Here is a 22,220-nt window from a genome sequence, read left to right on the forward strand (position 1 = left end):
AGCGGGACTCGGCGTTGTCCCTGCCGCGGCGCTGACTGACTGAGCCGGCTGGCCGGTGCGGACTGGTTGCGTAGCAGGCAGACTCGCTCGGTCGCTCACTCGCGTCCAAAAAGGTCGCGCCCCATCGTTCTCCCGGCTTCCCGGGGCAAAGCATGTAGCCCTCGTCGGGCACCCGGGCCGCCCGCAGCTGACGCCCACCCCCATCGTCGCGTGTGTGCCCGTGTGTGCGCAGGGCGGGCGACCCCGCTGCGGGCCGGAGGCCCAGCCAGCGAGAGGCCTGCCCTTCTGCCGGGAGCCCGCCTCTCTGGGCCGCCCTCCCTTCCCGTCCCCGTCCCCCTCTTTGGGGCCTTCTATATGGGCCACCTTCTCTCGAAGGAGCCGCGTAACCGCCCGAGCCAGAAGAGGCCTCGCTGTTGCAGCTGGTGTCGCCGCCGGCGTCCTCTCCTCAGGCTGCCCCGCCGGACCTCGGCCAAGGCGCCCCCACAGCCGGCGGCGCCCCGGAGCCGGGACTGCTTCTTCCGCGGGCCCTGCATGCTCTGCTTCATCGTGCACAGCCCCGGCGCGCCCGCCCCCGCCGGCCCAGAGGAGGAGCCGCCGCTCTCGCCGCCGCGGGACGGGGCCTACGCCGCCGCCGCCGCCTCCTCTCAGCACCTGGCGCGGCGCTACGCGGCCCTGGCTGCCGAGGACTGCGCCGCCGCCGCCCGCCGCTTCCTACTGTCCTCGGCTGCCGCAGCCGCCGCAGCTGCCGCCTCGGCTTCATCGCCCGCGTCCTGCTGCAAAGAGCTGGGGCTGGCCGCGGCCGCCGCCTGGGAGCAGCAGGGCCGGAGCCTCTTCCTGGCCAGCGTGGGGCCCGTGCGCTTCCTGGGGCCGCCCGCCGCCGTGCAGCTCTTCCGGGGGCCGACGCCGACTGAGCCCCCCACGCCCCCCGAAATGGTGTGCAAACGGAAGGGGGCCGGGGTCCCCGCCTGTACCCCCTGCAAGCAGCCCCGCTGCGGTGGCGGGGGCTGCGGTGGCGGCGGAGGCGGCGGCGGCGGCGGAGGGCCTGCGGGAGGAGGCGCCTCGCCGCCGCGGCCCCCCGACGCCGGCTACTGCCAGGGCCCGGAGCATCCCCCACAACCGCTCTGCCCCGCGCCCTCCTCTCCCACTTCCGAAAGTGCCCCCATCGAGGCCGGCGGGGACGCTGTTCGAGCTGGGGGCACCGCCCCCTCGTCCGCCCAGCAGCAGCATGAATGCGGCGATGCGGATTGTCAGGAACCCCTCGAACACCCCTGCGACTGTCACAGGGAGCCGCCCCCCGAAACCCCAGACATCAACCAGCTGCCGCCGTCCATCCTGCTTAAGGTGGGTCTGGGCGAGAGGCGCAGGGATGCTCACTTTCCCCCAACCCAGGCCCCCGCCTCCGAGGTTTTCTCTCTCCTCCCCCTATGCTCAGAGGAGGGGGTTCCCTGACAGCCGGGGACGTCCGAAGGGGAGACTGGGAAACCAGTAGGACCTATGCTTATGGCCTAGTTTTTTGAAGTGGAAAAACTTGGAAGTCTGCTGAATGCCTTTTAATAGCTTAGGTCTGTTACCCACAATTCAAGGTTTATCTATTATTAGAGTCTTCATCCACTGGTTTAGAAACTAGTAATAGATTTTCTGGGAAAAAGATTTAATCACGAGCAATTTATGCTTGATGGGTAAACCCTTCACATGTTCGTATTTGAAAATCTTCAAACAGTACTTTTAGGTTTAATAGCTGCTAGTTAATGTTTATTGAGCATTTACCCTGATCAGTATTGTCAGAACTTTATATATCATTTATTCCTCTAATTCATGCTGTGAAACAGATGCGGTTAATCCTTATTTTGTACAAGATAAAACTGATTTTTTTCAATGCTTTGGGCCAGAAAGCTTACAATAGTGAGTCAGGCAGAAGTGGTCTTTGCTTCGGTGGAGCTAACTAATAATAGTTGGGGCTTGAAGTGGTTGAATGACTTGTACAAGGTCACATACATAAAGGGAGTTGTGAGTCTTGAACTAGGAAATTTATGCCAATTTGATTCAATAACCCTTTTTGTTTTGTTTATGCTATGTTGTATTATCTTCCTACCTTTCAACCCTTACATAAAAGCATACAGATTACCTGAAGGTAAGGACAGATTGTTGTGGGGTAGAAGCCGATGGGGGTGGGTGAGTGGAGTTGAGTGCCGTATGAGAACTTTGTGTGACTTCAAATTACTAAGTAAATTTTGCAGTTTTGTCACTGTTAGTGACAGAGTTTGTTTTCAGCTGTTATTATTTATTTTTTCCTTGTTTTCTCTGTTGGTCCCCAAACTTCCCTTTCTGGAACTCAATGAACTCTCCTTTTTAAGCGTGGATAATATTTAAGACTAGCCAGAAATAACCTTGATAAAAGTTCCACTTCTTTTGTTACCGAAGTAACTCATGAATTACAATTGTTACTGTCATCAGTATACTTTCTTTGATTACAGTATTTGCATATTTGTAATTCTGTGTATTTGGGTCTGTTTTACTGGGACATTAATGTTCTTGTGAACAATACAGCAAAAAAGTAGGAAAGTTTACGTGTCCTTATGTCAAAATACGATGATTTAACTATTATGGAGGTATATTTGTTGGAGTAGTTGCTTATCCTGTGTATGCATGGGGTGTGTTTTGGATAGAGGGAACTTTCTCAAGTCCTTTAAATTATTGGATGACATGGGCAAATAAAATATCAACGAGTGTTTGGTATTAAAATTTCATTACTGTCTTCTTACTTGGCAAGTATGACTTTAAAAATAAACCAAAACAAAAATGAGGTATTTTCCTCTTTCTACCTAAACCATTATTTCATTAATTAAGGAACTTTTGGGGCTGGGGGTATAGATCAGTTGGTAGAGTGCCTGCCTCCCAAGCACAAGGCCCTGGGTTCAATCCCCAGCACCCCCCCCCCAAAAAAAAAAAAAAAAAAAAATTAAGGAACTTTTTTTTTTTTTTTTTTTTTTTTTGGTACTGGGTCACTCAATCACTGAGCCATATCGCCAGCCCTATTTTGTATTTTATTTAGAGACAGGGTCTCACTAGGTTGCTTAGCACCTTGCTTTTGCTGAGGCTGACTTTGAATTTGCAATCCTCAGACTCCCCAGGCTGGGTGGGATTACAGGTGTGTACCACCGTGCCTGGCAAGTAAAGAACATTTTAATAAAAAAATTTTGGAAGGATATGATCTTGTAATAAAGAGAAACCCTATAGAAAAATTTATTCTACCTGCCCTCTACATTGTGTTTTTTTCATATTTTTGTTGTGGATTGTTGAAAATCTGATTTAAGGCACATTTAAGAAGTACCCATGGATTTGCTTTATTGTGTTCGAGTATTTGGACATGTTATGTAGATTTCCATTATTTGTGTGAGAAACTTGAATAAAGATTCTCATGGTCCTAGTGGTATTAAGCTGGAAGTGAGTTAGACTTTTTGGAATGAGTTGAAATAGAGATATTTTTTAGCTAACTCAAGTAGAACTTTTGAGTGCATAGACTTTGTGCATTCATATCTTTTTCATTGTTCTAGCGCTTCGCCTGAATACAGTGCCTGGTATATACTGTAGTAGCACTCAGAAAATATTAAGAAGTTAATGAATAATCAGGTGTTAAAAGAGTCTGGCCTGAAACTCCTGATCAATATGCCACACCACTAAAGAAGGTTCTAGGGAACCTTCATGTTTGACTTGAGTTACTGTTGTTTGAGCCACAGGATAGCCTTGTGATGGCAAAAGGGTTCTGACTCTACTTTTGGTAAGGGCTGGAGGTGTTTGACTTGGAGACTTGTGGAGGTATGACGATTCCCTCCCAGTATTTGAAGGGTCATTGCATTGAGAGGCATAATGCATTGGAAAATGTTATTAGAAAGTATGTCCTACTCCCCTGATAATAGGTCAGTGAGTTTTGTAATTGTATTTCTTCATCTTTTGTATTTGCAAATTATGATAGTTGTGAAAAAATGAGGGGGCAGGGGAAGAATTTGAGTGGGAATTGTAACTTAGGGCTATTTTTGGGGAGAGCTACCATATACTTGCCCAGTATTTTATATGAATGGAAAGAGAAAAATTAAACTCGTTGTTGTTTCATAGACTGATTTTGGCACAAGATCATGTTGTTTCTCTTTTATATAAGTAATAAATATTCCTTGCTTTAAGATACTCAGATAATTCAGATAAAGCCTAAGGTTGCTTTGTTTCACCCTGGTGTTCCCATCTAGTTTCCTCAGCAGAAGTAACTAATCACAATAAACAATTTAATTTGTTTTTGTAGACTTACACTGTTCAGTGCATTAGTCACTAGCTACATGTATTTAAAGTAGTTAAAATTAAATAAGATTTAAAATTTAGTTCCTCAGTTATAATAGCCACATTTCAGAAACCTGTAAGTCATGTGGTTGGTAGCTACCATACTGGACTGTACAGATAAAGAACTCTTCTGTCATTGCATAAAGTGCTATGTAAACCTTTGTAGCTCTCTTTTGGCAAATGGCTTCAAAATGTACATATTCTGTAACTATCATTTTTTTGTTAACAATATAGTTTGGAGGTCTTTCCCTGTTAGTGGGCATATAGTTTCCTTCATTATTATTTTTTTTTATCTTTTGTGGTGCTGGGGATCGAACCCAGGGACTTGTGCTTGCAGTGCAAGCACTCTACCGACTGAGCTATCTCCCCAGCCTTCTTCCATTCTTTTTAACTGCTGTGTAGTATCACATAGTAGTATACCATATTGTATTTCTCTATTGATGTTTCCAATTTTTTTGCACTTTTAGATGTTTTGTATGCATATGTGCTCATATTTTTCTCGGGTGCATTTCAAGAAGTGGACTTTGAGGATTGAAGAGTTTGTAGTTGGAATTTTAGAAAGTATAACAATGAGCATTGTCTAAAAATGGAATGAATTTTTTCTTGAAATTATAAGCTTTATTGGAAATCATAATGTAACTTCAGAACAGGAAGAGATTTTTGAGATCATTTGGTCACTCCTCCCCCCTCAAAGGATGTAGAAACAGGCATGGAGAAGTGAAATAGCATACCCGAAGACATTTTAGTGAGTGGTAGACTCTGGGCTGGATCCAAGGGCCGTGTTTCCAGGTTGTGGAGATGTTTTCAACATCATCTTTACAATGGCCTAAATACTTCCTAAGGGATTTTATGAAAGGGATTCCTGAATTGAGGGGGGATTACACCAGACAACTTTAAACCACTGATTCATAGGTTGATTTTATAATTAGGTATGTAGGGTTGAGTTGTGGTCTTTAAATATAAGAAATGTGAGAAGCAGAGAATGGGTCCTCAAAGGTCAGCTCTGAGAGTAGCATTTTTCTTAAGTACCTAAACCTGTTACAGTTGATCTTGTGTTACTGGATTGTTTTGGATCAAATAAGCTATTTGGTGTTTGCTACTTCTTGCCTTTGTAACTTAAGCAACTGTCTACTAAAATCACGATTAGATTTTTATATGGCTTATGTGTATAGTGGTTTATGCAACAATTTTCTTTACATAGTTACTACATGAGCATTTGGGTATCTTGAAATTGGTATTTAAATATTAGAGATTGTGTGGTTTATGTTTAGATTATTTTGCTGTGTCAACCAACCTTTTTCTTTCCAAAGTAAACTAACTGGGAGATCCAAAATCTATGAACCACAATTAGAAAGCAATCTCAATGAATTCACCCCTGATAATGTCAATAGATAATAAATATTTTGATAGATTTATTATTGACAGGTTACTATACTGGTCAAGAGAGAAATATGCATTGGAGGAAAGCATAAGTACCTGATAGGTTTTTTCTAGATGTGAAAACAGGGATGAAAGCACATGGAAATGAGAGTCAAAGAAGAGTGATATTTCTTTAAAGCTTTATGAGTGTAGATTACTAGTAAATCGGAAGAATTAAGTTATACCATTTCATGAATGCTTTATTTAAGGCTCCAGTTACATTTCAAACAAGTGTCTGGAGTTCTAGAGATGGTTTTAGTGCTGAAATTCAGTGACTTTAGGAAGTCAGGTTTGCAAGATTGTTTTGCTGAAGGATGCCAAGTGTTCTTGATCAAGTTAATTAGACTACCAAAAAGTGAGGTTTGTTTACTTCTCATTTAAGATTTCTATCAATTTGGGTGCCTTACAATGAGTTGCTGACAAGAGGTAACCTTGAGTGCAGTGTCAGCTTTGGGATTCCAGGTTATGTAAATGATAGGGGAAAAAAAAAGAGGCTAAACAAAGGCAAATATATATGCATTTCACATAAGTGTAATGAGTCTAAAAATGTTGTTTATCGTTGGCCAAGTATCCTATTTTGTACTTATGACCCATGTGTTAAATTTCTTTTTTCATCTAGATTCATCTGAATTTAGTCATTGATGTGTGGATTATAACAGTTATCCTTTTACAAAAGAGAGAATATTAAAAGAATGTAATAGTCAAAGTCAGACATTTTTCAAGCAAGGTGCTGCTAAGTTTCAGTGACCATCCTCCACATGTTATTTGTTAAGGGACAAATTAGCCCTTTAAGATCATATAATTCTTTAACCTTAGATAAAGGATATTACCAGAAATCTTTATTTTCTTATCTATAAAATGATGATGAGCATAAAAATATCCTCAAGAGTGAGACTTGGAGCTACGGCTGATGAAGAGCTTAGTGAATCCTTGCCATTAAAAACAAATGTAAAACTGTAACAAATGTAAAAAATGACAAAATTGCTCAAAGCTTTTTTAGAAGTCCACTAAAAGTATACAAAAAATGGGGAGGCATGTATTCTTAGGAAGACAGAAACTCTTAGAGCTTCTGGCAAGACTTGGTGGAAGTCTACAGCATTTTTGCATGGTATCCTTACTGTGACCTCCTGCCCTAACACCTTTGGCAAAAACTATAGTTTGGAGTACTAGCAGCTTTGCTACCAAAGGTCTGACTGAATTTGGGACAATAAATAATAACCTGTTATTTGTCAACTGAAAGTATTATACTTGTTAGGAAAATAAGGAAAAACCACACATATGCTAGTCTGAGGTTGTGGTGCATGTTGGGATAAGTGGGAGTCTATCCATAAATTAAACAGGGAGACCTTGGAAATGCCCATGTGTGTGTGTGGTTACACATGTGGGTGGGGATTGAGAGTGTCTAACACAAAGCAAGGGTCAAGGCAGATGTAAGAATTGGCCAAGTGGATTGCAAGTTAGAGCCTAGCCTTGGCAACTCGTGAGTCCTTGTTCAAAATAAAAAATAATAAAGAGGGCTGGGGATGTAACTCAGTGGTAAAGTGGTCCTGGATTCAATCCTCCCCAGTATCAAAAAAAAAAAAAAAAAAAAAAAAAGTCAAACCTTGAATATGCTCTTTCTGTAACCCACACACAGAAGAGCAGGTTGGAGATATTTAAGCATACCTTTTCCTTATAATGAGATTTTCAGCAGTTCAGACATAGGACATAGAACTTCCTTAGGCTAAAAAATAAGAAAACACAAACAGATATATTCTCACTGTAAATAATACAGATTCCGTAGTGTAAGGCCAGGCAGGTTTAAAATAGAAGGGCTCAGAAAAACAATATTTTACAACTCCTACCGTATATGAAATGTCTATTTTTTGGGGGGGGGGGGGGGTTTACTGGAGATTGAACCCAGGAGTATTTAACCACTGAACCACATCCTTAGCCTTTTTGTTTTGTTTTGTTCATTAAATAAGGTTTTTTTTTTTTTTTTTTTTTCCTTTTTATTTTTTATTTTGAGATAGGGCCTTGCTAAGTTGCTGAGGCTGGCTTTGAACTATCAATCCTCCTGCTTCAGTCTCCCGAGCCACTGGGATTATAGGCATGTGCCACTGCACCTGGGCCAAAATGTCTAATTTTTAACAAAAAAAATTTTAGACATGGAGAGAAACAAATTTTTTGTGATCATATTGAGGGGTAAAAAAGCAGGTAATGGCAACTGACACTGAGTGGGCCCAGATGCTAGATTTAAAGAGTTCAAATGACTATGATAAACATGTTAAAAGAATAAGAGGAAACATTATTCAAAAATTTATGAGAATATGGTGACATTGATCCAACAAATGGGAAATCTCTAAAGAAATGGAAACTGTAAAATATGTTTATTCTTTTGGATGCTGTCATAAATGGAAGTGCTTTCTGTATCAGATTTTTCCATTGCTAGTGTATAAGAATAATAGCTCTAAAATAGATTTTTGTATTTATTCTTCTTTAGGATTTCCTGTATATAAGATGATGACATGTGAATAGAGAACATTCTAATTCTTACTTTTCAATCTGGGTACCTTTAATTTCTTTTCCTTGCCTAATTGCATTGTCCAGACTCCCCATGTTGCATAGAGGTAGTGATAGCATACATCCTTGTCTTGTTCCTGATCTCAGGGAAATAATTTTATTCTTTCACCATTAAGTATGAAGTTAGCTGGTGGGACGTGTAGATCCAATTTTTCAGGTTGAGGAAGTGATCTTTTATGTCTGGATTTTGGTGTGCTTTAATCAAGAAAATGTATTATATTTTGTTGAATGCTTTGTCCTGTACCAATTGAAATGATCATTGTTTTTATTGTTCTTGTTTTATAAAACCTTCATTTTATTAATGTGGTGTGTTACGTGGGTTTTTTCCCCCTACATGCGGATCACATTCAACCATGGTATATATAGTCCTTCTTTTACTATGTTGCAGGGACTTAGTTTGCTAATATTTTATTGGAGATTTTTTGCATCTACATTCATAAAGGACATTGGTCTGTAGTGTTCTTGTGTTTTTTTTTTTTTTGTTTGTTTGTTTGTTTGTTTGGTTGGTTTTGGTATCAGGATAATACTGGCCTTATAGAATGTCAGGAAGCATTCTGTTATCCTAATTTTTAGAAGAATTTAAGAAGGCTTGGTCTTATTCTTTAAACCTATTTCCAGCAAGGTCCTCAAGTCCTTATAACCTTATACCTATCTTAATAGGTAATAGCAATCAGGTGAGGATTCTTAGGCTGTGCAAAGCAGGCAGGCTCTGAATGAGCACAATTTTGCCTTTTGGGCTTTTTTGGAGATAATTATATCTGTAAAAATTTGAGTTTACACAAGTGGGCTTTTGAGTCTCAGCTTGCAGTGAAAAAATAACTTAAGGGTAATACACAAGGCTTTCTTTTGCTCATTTATATAACACTAATGCCTATTTTAATTTTCTGTTGGATCCCTGTAACACATTTTTAGTTATTATGTGATTCAATTCCAGAATTTTTATTTGGTTTGTTTTCATAATTTCTTTTTAAAATGTTTTCTGTTTGATGATGAGACATCTCTATTTGATTTTCATGGTTTCCTTTATTTATTTATTTATTTTTGCATTGTTGGGGGTTGCTTGCAAGGCAAGAGCTGTACCACTGAACTGCCTTCCCAGCACTCCTTTAGTTCTTTGTACATGGTTTGCTTTAGCTCTTTGAGCATATCTTAATTGTTTATTTAACTGTCTTTTGTCTCAAAAGTCCAATATCTGGGCTTCCTCATGGGCATTTTATGTTAGTTTCTTTTTTTCTTGTGGGTCATGCTTTCTTGTTCTTTGTATGTCTCTCGTGTGTGTGCATGTGTGTACAACTGTAATATATTATACAACAATAATATATTTCGTTTTACATTTTATATTTTATATGCATTTTAAACTGGATAGTACAAATATTTTAATGTGGTAGTTCAGGTGTAAATCTTTTATTAATTTCTGAAGTTTTTAATTAGTCAGTCTTGACAGTTTTTGTAAATTGATTCTCTGGTTTTGGGACGGAATAGATTTTTGGAATTCCCTCTTCTGTCATTTTCACTGATATCCTCTCACACTTTTAAATAACCCCTTCATACAAGGCTTTATGGTGCATTCCTGTAATCCCAGTGACTTGGACTGAGGTAGGAGGGTTCCACGTTTGAGATCAGCCTCAGTATTTTAGCAAGATCCTGACTCAAAATAAAAATAAAAAGGGCTGAGGATGTAGCTCAGTGGAAAGTATCCTAAAAACAAACAAACAACCAAACAAACAAAAAACAGTCATCAAGGAAGATTTCACAAGGAAAGTAAGGAAGTACTTTGAACTGAATGAAAGTGAAAAACATCAACATCTATGAGATATAGCCAACTTTTTTTTAATCATAAAAGGGAATGTAGAACTTTAAGTGCATATGTTATAAAGAAGGGGTCACAAACTATATCCCTGAAGGGGCCAAAGCTGTCAATTTTTGTAAGAAAAGTATTCTTATTTTGGCACACAACCAGGCAGAAATGATTGTGCAGGACTATGTGCCAAAAATTTTTGTTTTCTGAGTAGGGAGATGAAGTTTCTCTCAGATACAGGCACCTGAGCTGCTGTGTAGTTTTGCATGACTGAGGCTGCTTTCACAGTGGTTAAGGAAAAAGTAATGAGTCCTTGTATGCTCTTTGGATCACAGGGTTCTTTTTCTTGGTTCACTTATCCAGAAATATAGCTTTACCTTTGGGGTTTAAGGTTACTTCATAGCAGCCACATTTGTAGCTCTGTTACTGAGGAAATGTTTGGGACATGACCAATAGAGAGAAGGGAAAGAAAAACCAAAACACAGCAAAAACAAATAAAAAGGAGGATTCCTCTTACTTTTTGTATCGTAGAGGCATTATTTTCCTGGTCTAGAAAATACTAGGGAAGGGAAGGCATTTGTTTTCCCAAGGCTCAAGGTTTAAACATAATAAATATTCTGGCTTCACTGTGTACAACTTTTGATTGTACAGAGGTGTAAGTCATTTAGGTCATGGTTATGATAGAAATCATTTATTTACTACTTATACTGTTCCAGACACTGTTCCAGAATTTTATCTATACTCTTTAATTCTCACAATAACCCTACTTGGTAAATGCTTTATTTTTCTATCTTAAAGATAGGAAAATTGAGGCACAAAGAGGTTAGATAATTTACCCAAGGTTACATAGGTAGTAGATGGTAACACCATGTTTCAAACCTAAGGTAAAGCAATGTTATTAGAATCCACATTCTCTTTAAAATTTTTACTTAATATTGTGGAAATTTTCATGTATAAACCAAAGCAAAAAATGGCATATTGGATCGCCCAGGTGTTCTTTACCCAGTTTTAACTTCTTTCTTGTTTTATGTTTTGCCAAAATTTTTTGTTTTCAATAAAGAATCAAAAAGCATATTCTGGGTATATCACTTCAGCCATAAACACTAAAGTATCTAAAATTACAAAAGCTTTTTAAAGAGAATATAGATGTAGTATCAATACAAGCACAATCTAAAAAGTGAAAAATAATTTCCTTTAAATCATCTAATATCTATTTTGTGTTCAGTTTTATCTGATTGTTCAGATATGTCTTCTTATAATTGATTCAATTCATTGTTTCTCTGTCCACACAGTTGATATACCTTTTTTAATTTTGTTTTCAGTCCTGGAGATTGAACCCAGGGCACTCTACCACTGAGCTACAGGGCCAGTCCTCTCTTTTTAATTTTAAGGCAGGGTCTTGTTAAGTTGCTTCGGCTGGCCTCAAACTTGAACTCTTCCTACTTCAGTTTCCCAAGTAGCAGGGATTATAGGCATACACCATCATGCCCAGCCATAAATCTCTTGATTTTCAAAAATCTGTATTGGTCCTAATCCTGGCCGACCGCAACAGTCTTTTTTTGTTGTAATGTTAAAAAACTTTTTAAGTAGTTTAATTTTAGGATAATTCTGTTTATTATATATATTTAAAGTGTATAACATCAGGTCTGATATGGAATAATTTTAGATTTACAGAAAAAAATGTAAAGATAGTATAGAGAGTTCCCCTGTACTCCTTACTGTTTCCCCTAATTTTTTATCATCTTATATTCTTTTGATACAGTTGCCAAAACTATGAAACCAGCATTGCTGCATAACTATTAAACTCATCTTTATTTGGATTTTATCAGTTTTTCCATTGATATCCTTTTCTGTACCAGGATCCAGTTCAGAACTGCATTAGTTGTCATTTTTCTTTAATATTTGGACTATGATAGTTTCTCAGTCTTCCCTTGTTTTTCATGACCTGTAAGTTTTTGAGGAGTCTTGATCAGGTATTTTGTAGTGTGTCTCATGTGGTGTGTCTCACACATAATGTATATGTTTTTCTTAGGATTAGATTGGTGTTGAGTTTCTGTATACCCAGTGAGATAACATAGAGGTAATTTTTTTCTTTGTTTTTTGTTTTTTTTAAATGATTTTTTTTGTTCTTCATATATATATATATATATATATATATATTTTTTATTTTATTTTATTTTTTTAATTTTATTTTTTTTGCATTGCTGGGGATTGAACCCAGGGCCTTGTGCTTGTGAGGCAAGCACTCTACCAACTGAGCTTTTTCCCCAGCCCTCTTGTCATATATTAAAAGTTCACGTGTTTCCGAGGTCAAACTAGAAAACTTCTAATTTTCATATCTCTGCCTTCTTTTCCTAAAAATAAGCATTTTTTTTAAATTGGCTTATGGCTTATCTTTCGAAAAGACAATAAGCAAACACACAGAATCATATGCACATTCATACATAAATGCTAGTATCTGCCTGTTGTCTTTCCCTTCTCTCCTTACACAAAAGATAACAGTTTGTGTTCTTAGTTTCTGAACCATACTTCCTCATTAAGGCAGTCTTTAACAATGACTTTCCAATAATGGTCACTTGTATTAAAGATGGTTTTCTGTTTTAAACAACTATTTTTTTTTTTTTTTCTAACTTAAAAAGGCCTTTCCTATGCCTTGAAAAGGTTTAGCACATATATTCTTCCTTTTTTATCACAGATATTTTCCAATTTGTCTCTGGATGAACGTTGCCTTTCTGCATCACTGGTTTGCAAGTACTGGCGTGATCTTTGTTTAGATTTCCAGTTTTGGAAGCAACTGGATCTTAGTAGTCGTCAGCAGGTATGTAATCTACTTTTAAGACAGTGAAGAAACAGTTTGATGTAGTCAAAGAAATAGTTATTCCTATTCGAACATCTCTTCTGTGTTGTTTTTCAGGATAGTTCAATGATTGTAATGTAAAACATTGTGCTTTCCTAATTTTTCTTTTAATTCAAGTTAAAGGTTCTCGTGGTGAACAAGATAGCTTTTGGTATAGATTGGCGATTTTGGGTTGCTTTTTTTTGTTTTTTTGCAGTACTGGGGATTGAACCCAGGGCTTCACACATGCTCAGCAAGCATTCTGCCACTGAGCTATGTCCCCAGGCCTTTTTAAAAATTTTATTTTGAGACAGGGTCTCTCTCAGTCATCTAGTCCGCCCTCAAATTTGAAATATTCCTGCTCAGGCTTTCAAGTATCTGGGATTACAGGTGTGTGCCACCACCTCCAGCTTCTGTAGCTATTTAATCTTCTTAGTCGTCTTCCTTTTTTCATTACCTTTTTAACATTAGCAAACTTTTTCTTTTTTGGGTTAAGTTATGTCACAAATATTATTTTCATACTAGAAATAATAGCAAACATTTTTATAGCACTACGTCTGTACCATGCACTATACTGAGGGCTTTTTCTTTTTCTTTTTTTCATGGTACTGGGGATCAGAATTGATTCTTATGCATGCTATGCAAGTACTCTGCCACTGTGCTACCTCCCCAGCCCCCCCCCCTTTTTTAATTAAAATCTTTTTTATTTTTACAGACTGTATTTTGATTCATTGTACACAAATGGGGTACATCTTTTCATTTCTATGGTTGTACACAATGTAGATTCACACCATTCATGTAATCATACATATACATAGGGTAATACTGTCTGTTTCATTCTATCTCCACCCACTCACTTCCACCCCATTTTCCTCTACACCTTCCAAGTTCCTTCTTTCTTCTCTTGCCCCCCGCCACCCCTCCCTAGTTATATATTGTCATGCACTTATCAGAGAAAACATTCGGCCTTTGGGTTTTTGGACTTGGCCTATTTCACTTAGCATGATATTTTCCAGCTTCATCCATTTAACAGCAAATGCCATAATTTTATTCTTTATGGCTGAGTAATATTCCATTGTGTATATATGCCAGTGTTTTGAAACAAAAGTCTTGCTAAGTTGCCCCTGCTGGCCTCAAATTTACCTTGGTCTCCCAAGTAGCTGGGATTATAGGGGTGTGCCATCAAGCCTGGCTGAGGGATTTTATGTATACAGTTCATTTATTTCTCTGAGCAATTCCATGAGGAGATACTAGTATTTCCCCTGTATTATGAATGAAGAAATGGAAGTAAAATGGGCTAAGATAACTTTTTAAAACTTTCCTTTTGATAGACTTTTTCTAACCCTCCCCATTGCCCTACTGTTTAATATATTTATATCAACTCAGGACCAGCCAAATGGAAAAGATGTGTAGGACAAGGTATGGAGTATGCCACTCTCCCAGAACATCAATGTGTTCACCAACTCAGAGGCTATTTGAATCTCCTTGTTAAAGAGTTATAATCTCCAGCCTGCCCCTGGAGGATGGATGTTGGATGTAGGACTGAAAATTACCACCATCTAATCATGATTTTTAGTTTTTAGGGTATCCATTCTCCATCCTGAAGTCATGTAGGGGCCCCATTCTGAGTCACTTCATTATTGTAAGATCAGGTGTGGTCCAAGGGGGATGTTAAGAATAACAAAAGATACTGTCACTCAGGAAATTCCAAGGGTTTGGCTGCTCTGTGCCAGAAACTGTAGACAAAGAATAATTTTTTTAAATTATGCCACAATTATTCTTATGTTTTAACATTAAGGTTTTTCTTCTGATTGTGTTTTTTGTAATTATTACTTATTGGGGGAAATTTAATAAAAGAAAGGAACTTTCTACTTTTAGCAAAAGTTTTGAATTTATTGCCTCTTTCTTTTATAGGTCACTGATGAATTATTGGAAAAAATTGCATCAAGAAGTCAGAATATAATTGAAATTAACATTTCTGACTGTCGCAGTATGTCTGATACTGGTGTATGTATTCTAGCATTCAAGTGTCCTGGACTTCTTAGGTATACAGCCTACAGGTGTAAACAGCTTTCTGACACCTCTATTATTGCAGTTGCCTCTCACTGTCCGTTACTTCAGAAAGTACATGTGGGCAATCAGGACAAACTTACTGATGAAGGACTCAAACAGGTAAATTTTAGCATTTATAGAATGATTTTGCTCATTAATTAAAAATGTTTTGCAATGACACTTTAAAAGGTTGTTGTATTTAAAAGAATGCTCAACTTTAAAAGGTGGTTGTATTTAAAAGAATGAATGCTCAGAGACTGAAGTGAGTCATCTTTTTTATGTACCAGTGAATATTTGTTTATGTTAGTAATTAGAGTGCCATGGTTACAATCAGTAAATTAACTTTGGTATGTGTTTAGTGCGTGCCTGACCTGTGGTGACCAGCCATTCTATTAAGTTTTGCTTTTCTTAAACTTTAAGTAACAGTATGCAAATTGAGTCAGCATAAATTGTACCCCACCCCTGCAGCCCCAGGATTGAACCCAGGGGCTCTTTACCACTGAGGTTGGTATACACCCAACCTTTTTTATTTTTATTTTTTTGAGACATTCTTGCTAAGTTGCCCAGAACAGCCCCAAACTTGTGATCTTCCTGCCTCAGCCTCCCAAGTTGCTGGGATTTTGGGAGTGGACCACTGCACCTGCCTGGATCGGCAGAAGATTTAAAAAAAAATCTTAATTTCTTTTTTATGTTACTGGACAACATATTTACATGATGTAAATTATTTAAGTATTTTGAGACCTAAGTGGAAGTTCAAATTGAAGAGCATAAAATGAAGTAAAATGGTAATCATCTGTATTTTGCCCAGTAATTGGGTTAAAAATAGGTTTACATATACTCTTTTTATATGCTTCCTCTGGAAATGACATTCAGAATTTCATGGTTTAGAGTAGACTATTCATTTCAAATGAAGATCCTGAAATTTAAATATTACACACAAATTAACTGAAAGCTTAATATTAGAAGAAATTTGGGAAGACTGTCACACTTGGTAACTATTGAGTGTGTCACTTTATATATTGCGAGTGTTATCAGTTTATAAGGGAGCCTATATCATTCTGAAAGCAAATTGTGCAATAACAATTTTGCTTGTTTTAATATTTTTCCATATTGATTTCACTATGTACACGATGAGTCACTAGTATTTCATGAAATTCTTAGTTATAAAACAATCTTTTATGATGAAATATACATTTTATGGAAGTAGCATGATTTTATTTTTGATAGAAATTTCTCAACCATTTGTATTTCACACTGCAATATTTTGAAGAGGTCTATGTATTAAGAACTGAATTCAATCTGTTATGTATTTAAATGTCATGTATTCACAAGTAGTTACTAGTTTAGCAGACTGCTGAGAGTGTTCCTGCTATTATTTGCGAGAAACAATAATATCACAGTTATGGTTGAAGTAGAATGATAATTACTTTAAGAAGCAAAACTTAGTGTGTTGGTTAAGTATTATGAATTTTATAACTTTGAAACTAATGATATAACTCCTCCCTAGAATATGAGGTATTTTCAAGCTCATTAATCTGTTTAGATTACATGTTTGCTTTACATTTTCCTGATTTCTGAGTTAGGTATATATAAGGTTGTATTTTGGTAGAAATAGTAAAACAGTACAAATTTCCCCCTAAGCTAATTTTGTTCTGTAGTATTTACATAGGAATCTCATTGTAGTATAGAGAGCAATATTTTCCTGTCCTTAAGACTCTACTGTAGCAGAGTTATAGACTCTTCTTCTTATGAAATAGTGTTATGGGTATAATAGAGAATGGCTTTCATATATATATCACATAGAAATAAAGTTTTAGGAAGCAACAGTGCACATTGATTTTATATATTTTATTCTGTTTATTATGTAAAATAAATATTGGCCTTGACCCATTCACTAAATTAATTTGATGACCCAGTGATATTTGATAAACTCTGCTTAGGAGTATATTATTAGTTAGTATTATTAGTTTTGAGTTAATTTTAATTAGTTAATTAAATTAGTTAATTTAGATAATTTTAGTTAGTTAATTTTAATAATAATGGTTTTGAGTCAACTAAGAATTTTTTTTTTTCTTTTTTTTTTTGGTGCTGGGGATTGAACCCAGGGCCTTGTGCTTGCGAGGCAAGCACTCTGCCAACTGAGCTATCTTCCCAGCCCCAGAATTTTTAAGATATATAAACAAAGTTATAAAAGCCTGGATGGGATTATTCATAATTGATAAATTTTATTGGGTTAATTTTTTTTTTTGAACTCACTAACTTTTCACTGAATTGTTGGTTCTGTAGCTAGTGTTTTTCCTGTTATTTCAGTAGAAAGTGACAGATATTTTAATGTGATATGTATTTTATTGATAATGTCTCTATTTCTTTCATAAATGGTATAATGTTGATTGACTTTAGCAAATATCAAATGTGTGTGCTTTTTGAATTCTTTGAGTTTACAAAATCAGTTGCTTAGAGATCTAGAATTTAACATTTTAAGTGTTGGATTCTGCTTACCAATGTTTCTCAAATTTATGGTGAAGCACCTAAAAGTTAGACTGTTTTTGACTAAACTATCTTCTTTGTGAAATAGCACTTTGTAATATTGGTATTTATATTTCCATAAAGTCACCCCAAATAATTTTACCAGTGGAATAGTTTTTACTAGTGGAATATATTTCTAATATATACATCTTATAAAACTATAATCAGCAGGTCACGGTGGCACATTCTTATAATCCCATCAGTTTGAGAGGTTGAAATAGGCAAGCCTGGATTAACTTAGTGAAACAGTCGCACAATAAAAAATAAATAAATAAGTAAATAAAAAAGGACCGGGAATGGAACTTAGTGGTAAAGCACACCTTGGTTCAAACAACAATAACACAACAAAGACTGGAATCATGTATCTAGGGCAGGGGAGAAGCAGCCTTTAATTAAGACTAATAGATTGTTGTAGTTTTCTTAATATTTTCTTATCACTTAGTATCTGACAGCCAGCAAATGATAGCAATAGCAAAGTATTAAAATAAACCCAAGAGATTGTATTTGTTAAGTTACTATTTTATGTGACTGATTGTCACAACTTAATCTAATTCATGGAACTCAGTATACATTTTTGGAAATGAGTCACTGTAGGCATTTTCTAGATGAAAATGATATAAAGATAATAATTGTTGCATTAATAAATTTCAATCTGGCTATATTGTGAGTTTTTAGCTTTCAAAATAAATATTTTAAAGCTGTCAGCGAAATATTGGAGTAGGCAGCTCCAAAACCCTTTCCCTCCATAAACACATTTGAAAACAAGTGGAATTATCAGATCCAACTTCGCCAGAACTATGGAAAACAGTAAAAGGTTTATAGCAACCAGGGGAAAACTAAACCAAGAAAAGGGAAACTAAAAAGTGGAAGGAATGCATTGTGACTTTTACATTTGAGTACCCCATCTTCTTCCTAGCTTGACAACAGGCATGAAGATAGTCTGCATTTGTAGTGTGTGCTCTGTGTCCCTGGTGCCAGAAGTAACAGAACAGATCTTGTTTTGTAAATTATTGTTTTCCTGTTCTAACCTTCCAGAGAGCTACTCAAAAAGTTGTTACAGGTGCTCATTGATCTGTTTCATCTTATTTAGAACTCTGTCAGGGAGGAAAGCAGTGGATATTCATTGAAAACGTGGCACATGGAAAAACACGGATTTGCTTTGTGTGAAAAATTATGGTGAGACATACTGTAGAACTCCCTGAGGCCTTGGAGAGTTTGCTTTTTGGGGAGGATTAAAGTAGTCAGAATACCAGTGTATACAGGGGAATTTAAAAAGCCACATGCAGGGACTAAGGTTGTTGTTCTGTGGTAGAATGCTTGTATAGTATGCAGGAGGCCCTGGGTTGTATTCCTAGCTCTGCAAAACAAATAAAAACAAAAAAGAAGCCACATGCATGCATGCTCAGGTTAGGACACACGCTTGGGAAAGCATCAGATAACCATAAACTTTCATCACTGGCTGCTTTCTAGGCTTAGTACAAACAGGAAATAAAGGTCAAGGCAGAACTGTTAATGTACAGAAGGAGTACCTCAGCACGGATCCAAAACTAGGCAAAATTTTATTTTGTTCTAATTTCTTTTGTTGGATTTAAGGAAATCTCTTTCCAAACACTGGCTAAACGTAAGTTAATCCTTGAATAATAAAAGACAGCAAACCCTGGGGAATTGGGAAGAATCTAATAACCCTGTCTCTACATTATAGTATTGATACCTAGTTTTCAACAAAAGGTCACAAAGCAAGCAGAGAAACAAAATATGGTCCCATTAATTGGCAGAACCCATCCTTAAGGAAACCTAAACATTGAATTTATTAAGTAAAGATTTTTGGGTGGCACATGCCTGTAGTCCCAGTGACTTGTGAGGCTAGGGCCAGGGGACTTGGAAGTTGAAGGCTAGCCTCCACAACTTAGTCAGACCATCTCAAAAAATAAAAGGACTGGTGAAAAGCAACCCTGGGTACAATCCCCAGTCTCTCCTCCCCAACCCCTGCAAAAAAAAAAAAAAACAAAAAAAAAAACAAGTGTTTTTTTTTTTTTTTTTTTTAAAGTAGAACTTCCTTACGAGAAATGATAAAGTAAATGATAAAGGAGAGTGGGCAGGTGGCTCATGCCTGTAATTCAGGTGACTAAGGCAGAAGAATTGCAAGTTCAAGGTTATCCTTAGCCACTTTGCAAGGCCCTAAGCAACTTACCGGGACTGTCTCAAAATAAAAAAAATGAAGAAGGACTGGGGATATAGCTCAGTGATAATGTATCCTTGAGTTCAATCCCAGTTTCCAGAAAATGAAATGCCAAAGGAGTACTTTAGGCTGAAATAAAAAGATACTAGATAGTAACTAAAAGTATTGTGAGGAAAAAAGTCACTGAGAGAGGTAACCACATAGGGGTTGAAAGTACAGAATGGAAAAAATTTGTTCCATACAGATAGTAACCAAAATAGAGCTGGAGTGGTAATTTTATCAGACAAGATAGATTGTAAGTCCAGGAAGGTTTTAGGAGACAATGAGAGTGATTATGTTGATAAAAGTTATAATCCATTAGAAAGTTGTAATAGTTATATGTGCTTTTTTAGAGATTCAAGAGAATCTCTAAATATACGTAACAAAAATTGAAAGAGTGGAAGGGAAAAATAGGTCTGCTTTAATAGTTGGAGACTTCAATAACTCTTATTCAATAATTGATAGATTAACAAATACAGAACATGAACAATACTATAAGCCAAATTTCATCTAGCAGACATGTATAGTATACTCCACTTAACAATGGAAGAATACATATTCTCAAGTACACATGGAATGTTCTCAAGAAACATATATAAAGTGTTTTCCCTGACCATAATGGAATTAATCTGGAAAATAATAACTGAAAGAAAACTAGGAAATAAACATATGGAAATTAAAACTTTTATATAACTAATGGGTCATAGAAAAAATCATGGGTGAAATTAGAAAATATTTGAAATGAGTGAAAATGAAAACACTACATACCAGAATTTATTGGATTCAGCAAAAGAAGCACTCAGAGAATACCTTATAGCTTATAAAAGCATACAGTAAAAAAGCAAAATCTAAAATCAGTAACCTCAGTGTACATCTGAGGGAATTTGAGAATGTAGAGCAAGCAAAGCCAAAACTAGAAGAAGGAAGGAAATAATAATGATCAGAGTAAGGATAAACAGAATAGAGAACAGAAAACTATAAAGAAAATGAAAGAAAGCCAAATTAGATTCTTTGAAAAAATGAAAACAATGGACAAACTTTTCAATAGATTGACTATGATAAAAAGAGAAAAGACTCAGATTACTAAATCATAAATGAGAGTGGGCATTGGTACTGACTTTATAGAAATTAAAAGGATTCTGTTAGAAAACTATAGCTATATCAACAGCCTAGATGAAATGGACATTTTTCTATAAATACACAAACTTTTGAAACAGATTCAAGAATTAGAAAATCTAAATAGATTTCCACAAAAGGTAACACCTATCCTCCTCAATTCTTCCAAAATGTTGAAAGTAGTTCTTTTGAACTCATTGTATGAGGCCAGAATTACCCTGCTTCTGAAGCCAGATGAAGATACCACAACCTAAAAAGAACCAAGACCAGTATCTTTAATGGGTATGCAAAACCTTTCAGCCAAGTGGTGGCAAACTGAATTCAGTAGTGTATTAAAAGGATCATATATTATGACCAAGTGCAGTTTATCCCAGGAGTGCAAGGTTGGTTCAAAATACAAAAATCAATTGATGTAATATATCATGATAACAATGCAGAAGAAAAAGAATAAAAAAATTGTTATAAAAAGAATCATTTAGAGAAATTAGCACCCTTTCATAATGAACAAATACCCAGTGAACTAGGAATAGAGTGATATTCCTTCAACATGATAAAAACCATCTGTGATAAACTAGCTGATAGGTGTAGTAGTGGTGAAAAATGGAAAACTTCCCTTAAGAATAGGAATAAAGAGAAGAATGTAAAGTTTTTGTTCTTCATTGTGCTGCGAGTTCAAACCAGAGTATTTTGACAATTAAAAAAGAAAATGCTTTCAAGTTGGAAAGGAAGAAATGAAACTATCTCTTATTTGCAGATGACATACTTTTATACATAGAAAACAATCCACAAAAAAATATTCTGAATTAATAAACATTTTCAGGAGAGTGCCAGCATACAAAAATCAGTTGTGTTTTTGTCTACTAACAGCAAAAATCCCAAAAGAAACGAAATTCAAACAATTCCATTTACAGTAGTATCTAAAACTAAAATTTTTCTATAAATGCTGCTTTTGCTTCTTTCCATAACTTTTGACATATACTTTCACATTAGTTGAATATATTTTTAAGTTCCTCTTAAGGCTTCTTTGATCCATGTGTTATTTAGAAGTGTGTTGTTAAATTTCTGAATATTTTGGGATATTCCAGTGATTTTCTGTTATTAACTTTAAATTTAATTCTGTTGTGTTCTGAGAGCAGATATTACATGATTCTGTTATTTTAAATTTATTAAGGTGTGTTTTATGGTTCACAATGTAGTCTGTCTTGATGAATGTTCCATGTTAGCTTAAGAAGAATATAAATTCTGATGTTATTTAGATAGTTTACAGATGTCCACCACATCCAGTTGATTGTTGATGTTGTTGGGGGTTAACTATACACTTAAAAAAAATATTTTTTTGACTTCTGTATCTGTCCATTTCTGAG

At 36.7% G+C, this 22,220-nt stretch overlaps 1 protein-coding gene across 3 annotated transcripts in view; it reads left to right on the top strand.

The window, feature by feature from the left end:
- Window positions 1-203: 203 nt before the first annotated feature.
- Window positions 204-22,220, top strand: part of FBXL17 (F-box and leucine rich repeat protein 17) — a 544,511-nt gene continuing 522,494 nt past the window's right edge. For all 3 annotated transcript variants that reach the window (XM_079143523.1, XM_079143522.1, XM_079143524.1), the window contains exons 1-3: window positions 204-1,341; window positions 12,804-12,926; window positions 14,859-15,116. In XM_079143523.1, the coding sequence (XP_078999649.1) occupies window positions 355-1,341; window positions 12,804-12,926; window positions 14,859-15,116 (1,368 nt within the window). In that variant the 5' untranslated portion in view covers window positions 204-354. The remainder of the gene's footprint in view (window positions 1,342-12,803; window positions 12,927-14,858; window positions 15,117-22,220) is intronic.

The sequence above is a fragment of the Sciurus vulgaris genome (genome assembly GCF_902686455.1).
Source record: "Sciurus vulgaris genome assembly, chromosome: 6".
Classification (NCBI taxonomy): domain Eukaryota; kingdom Metazoa; phylum Chordata; class Mammalia; order Rodentia; family Sciuridae; genus Sciurus; species Sciurus vulgaris.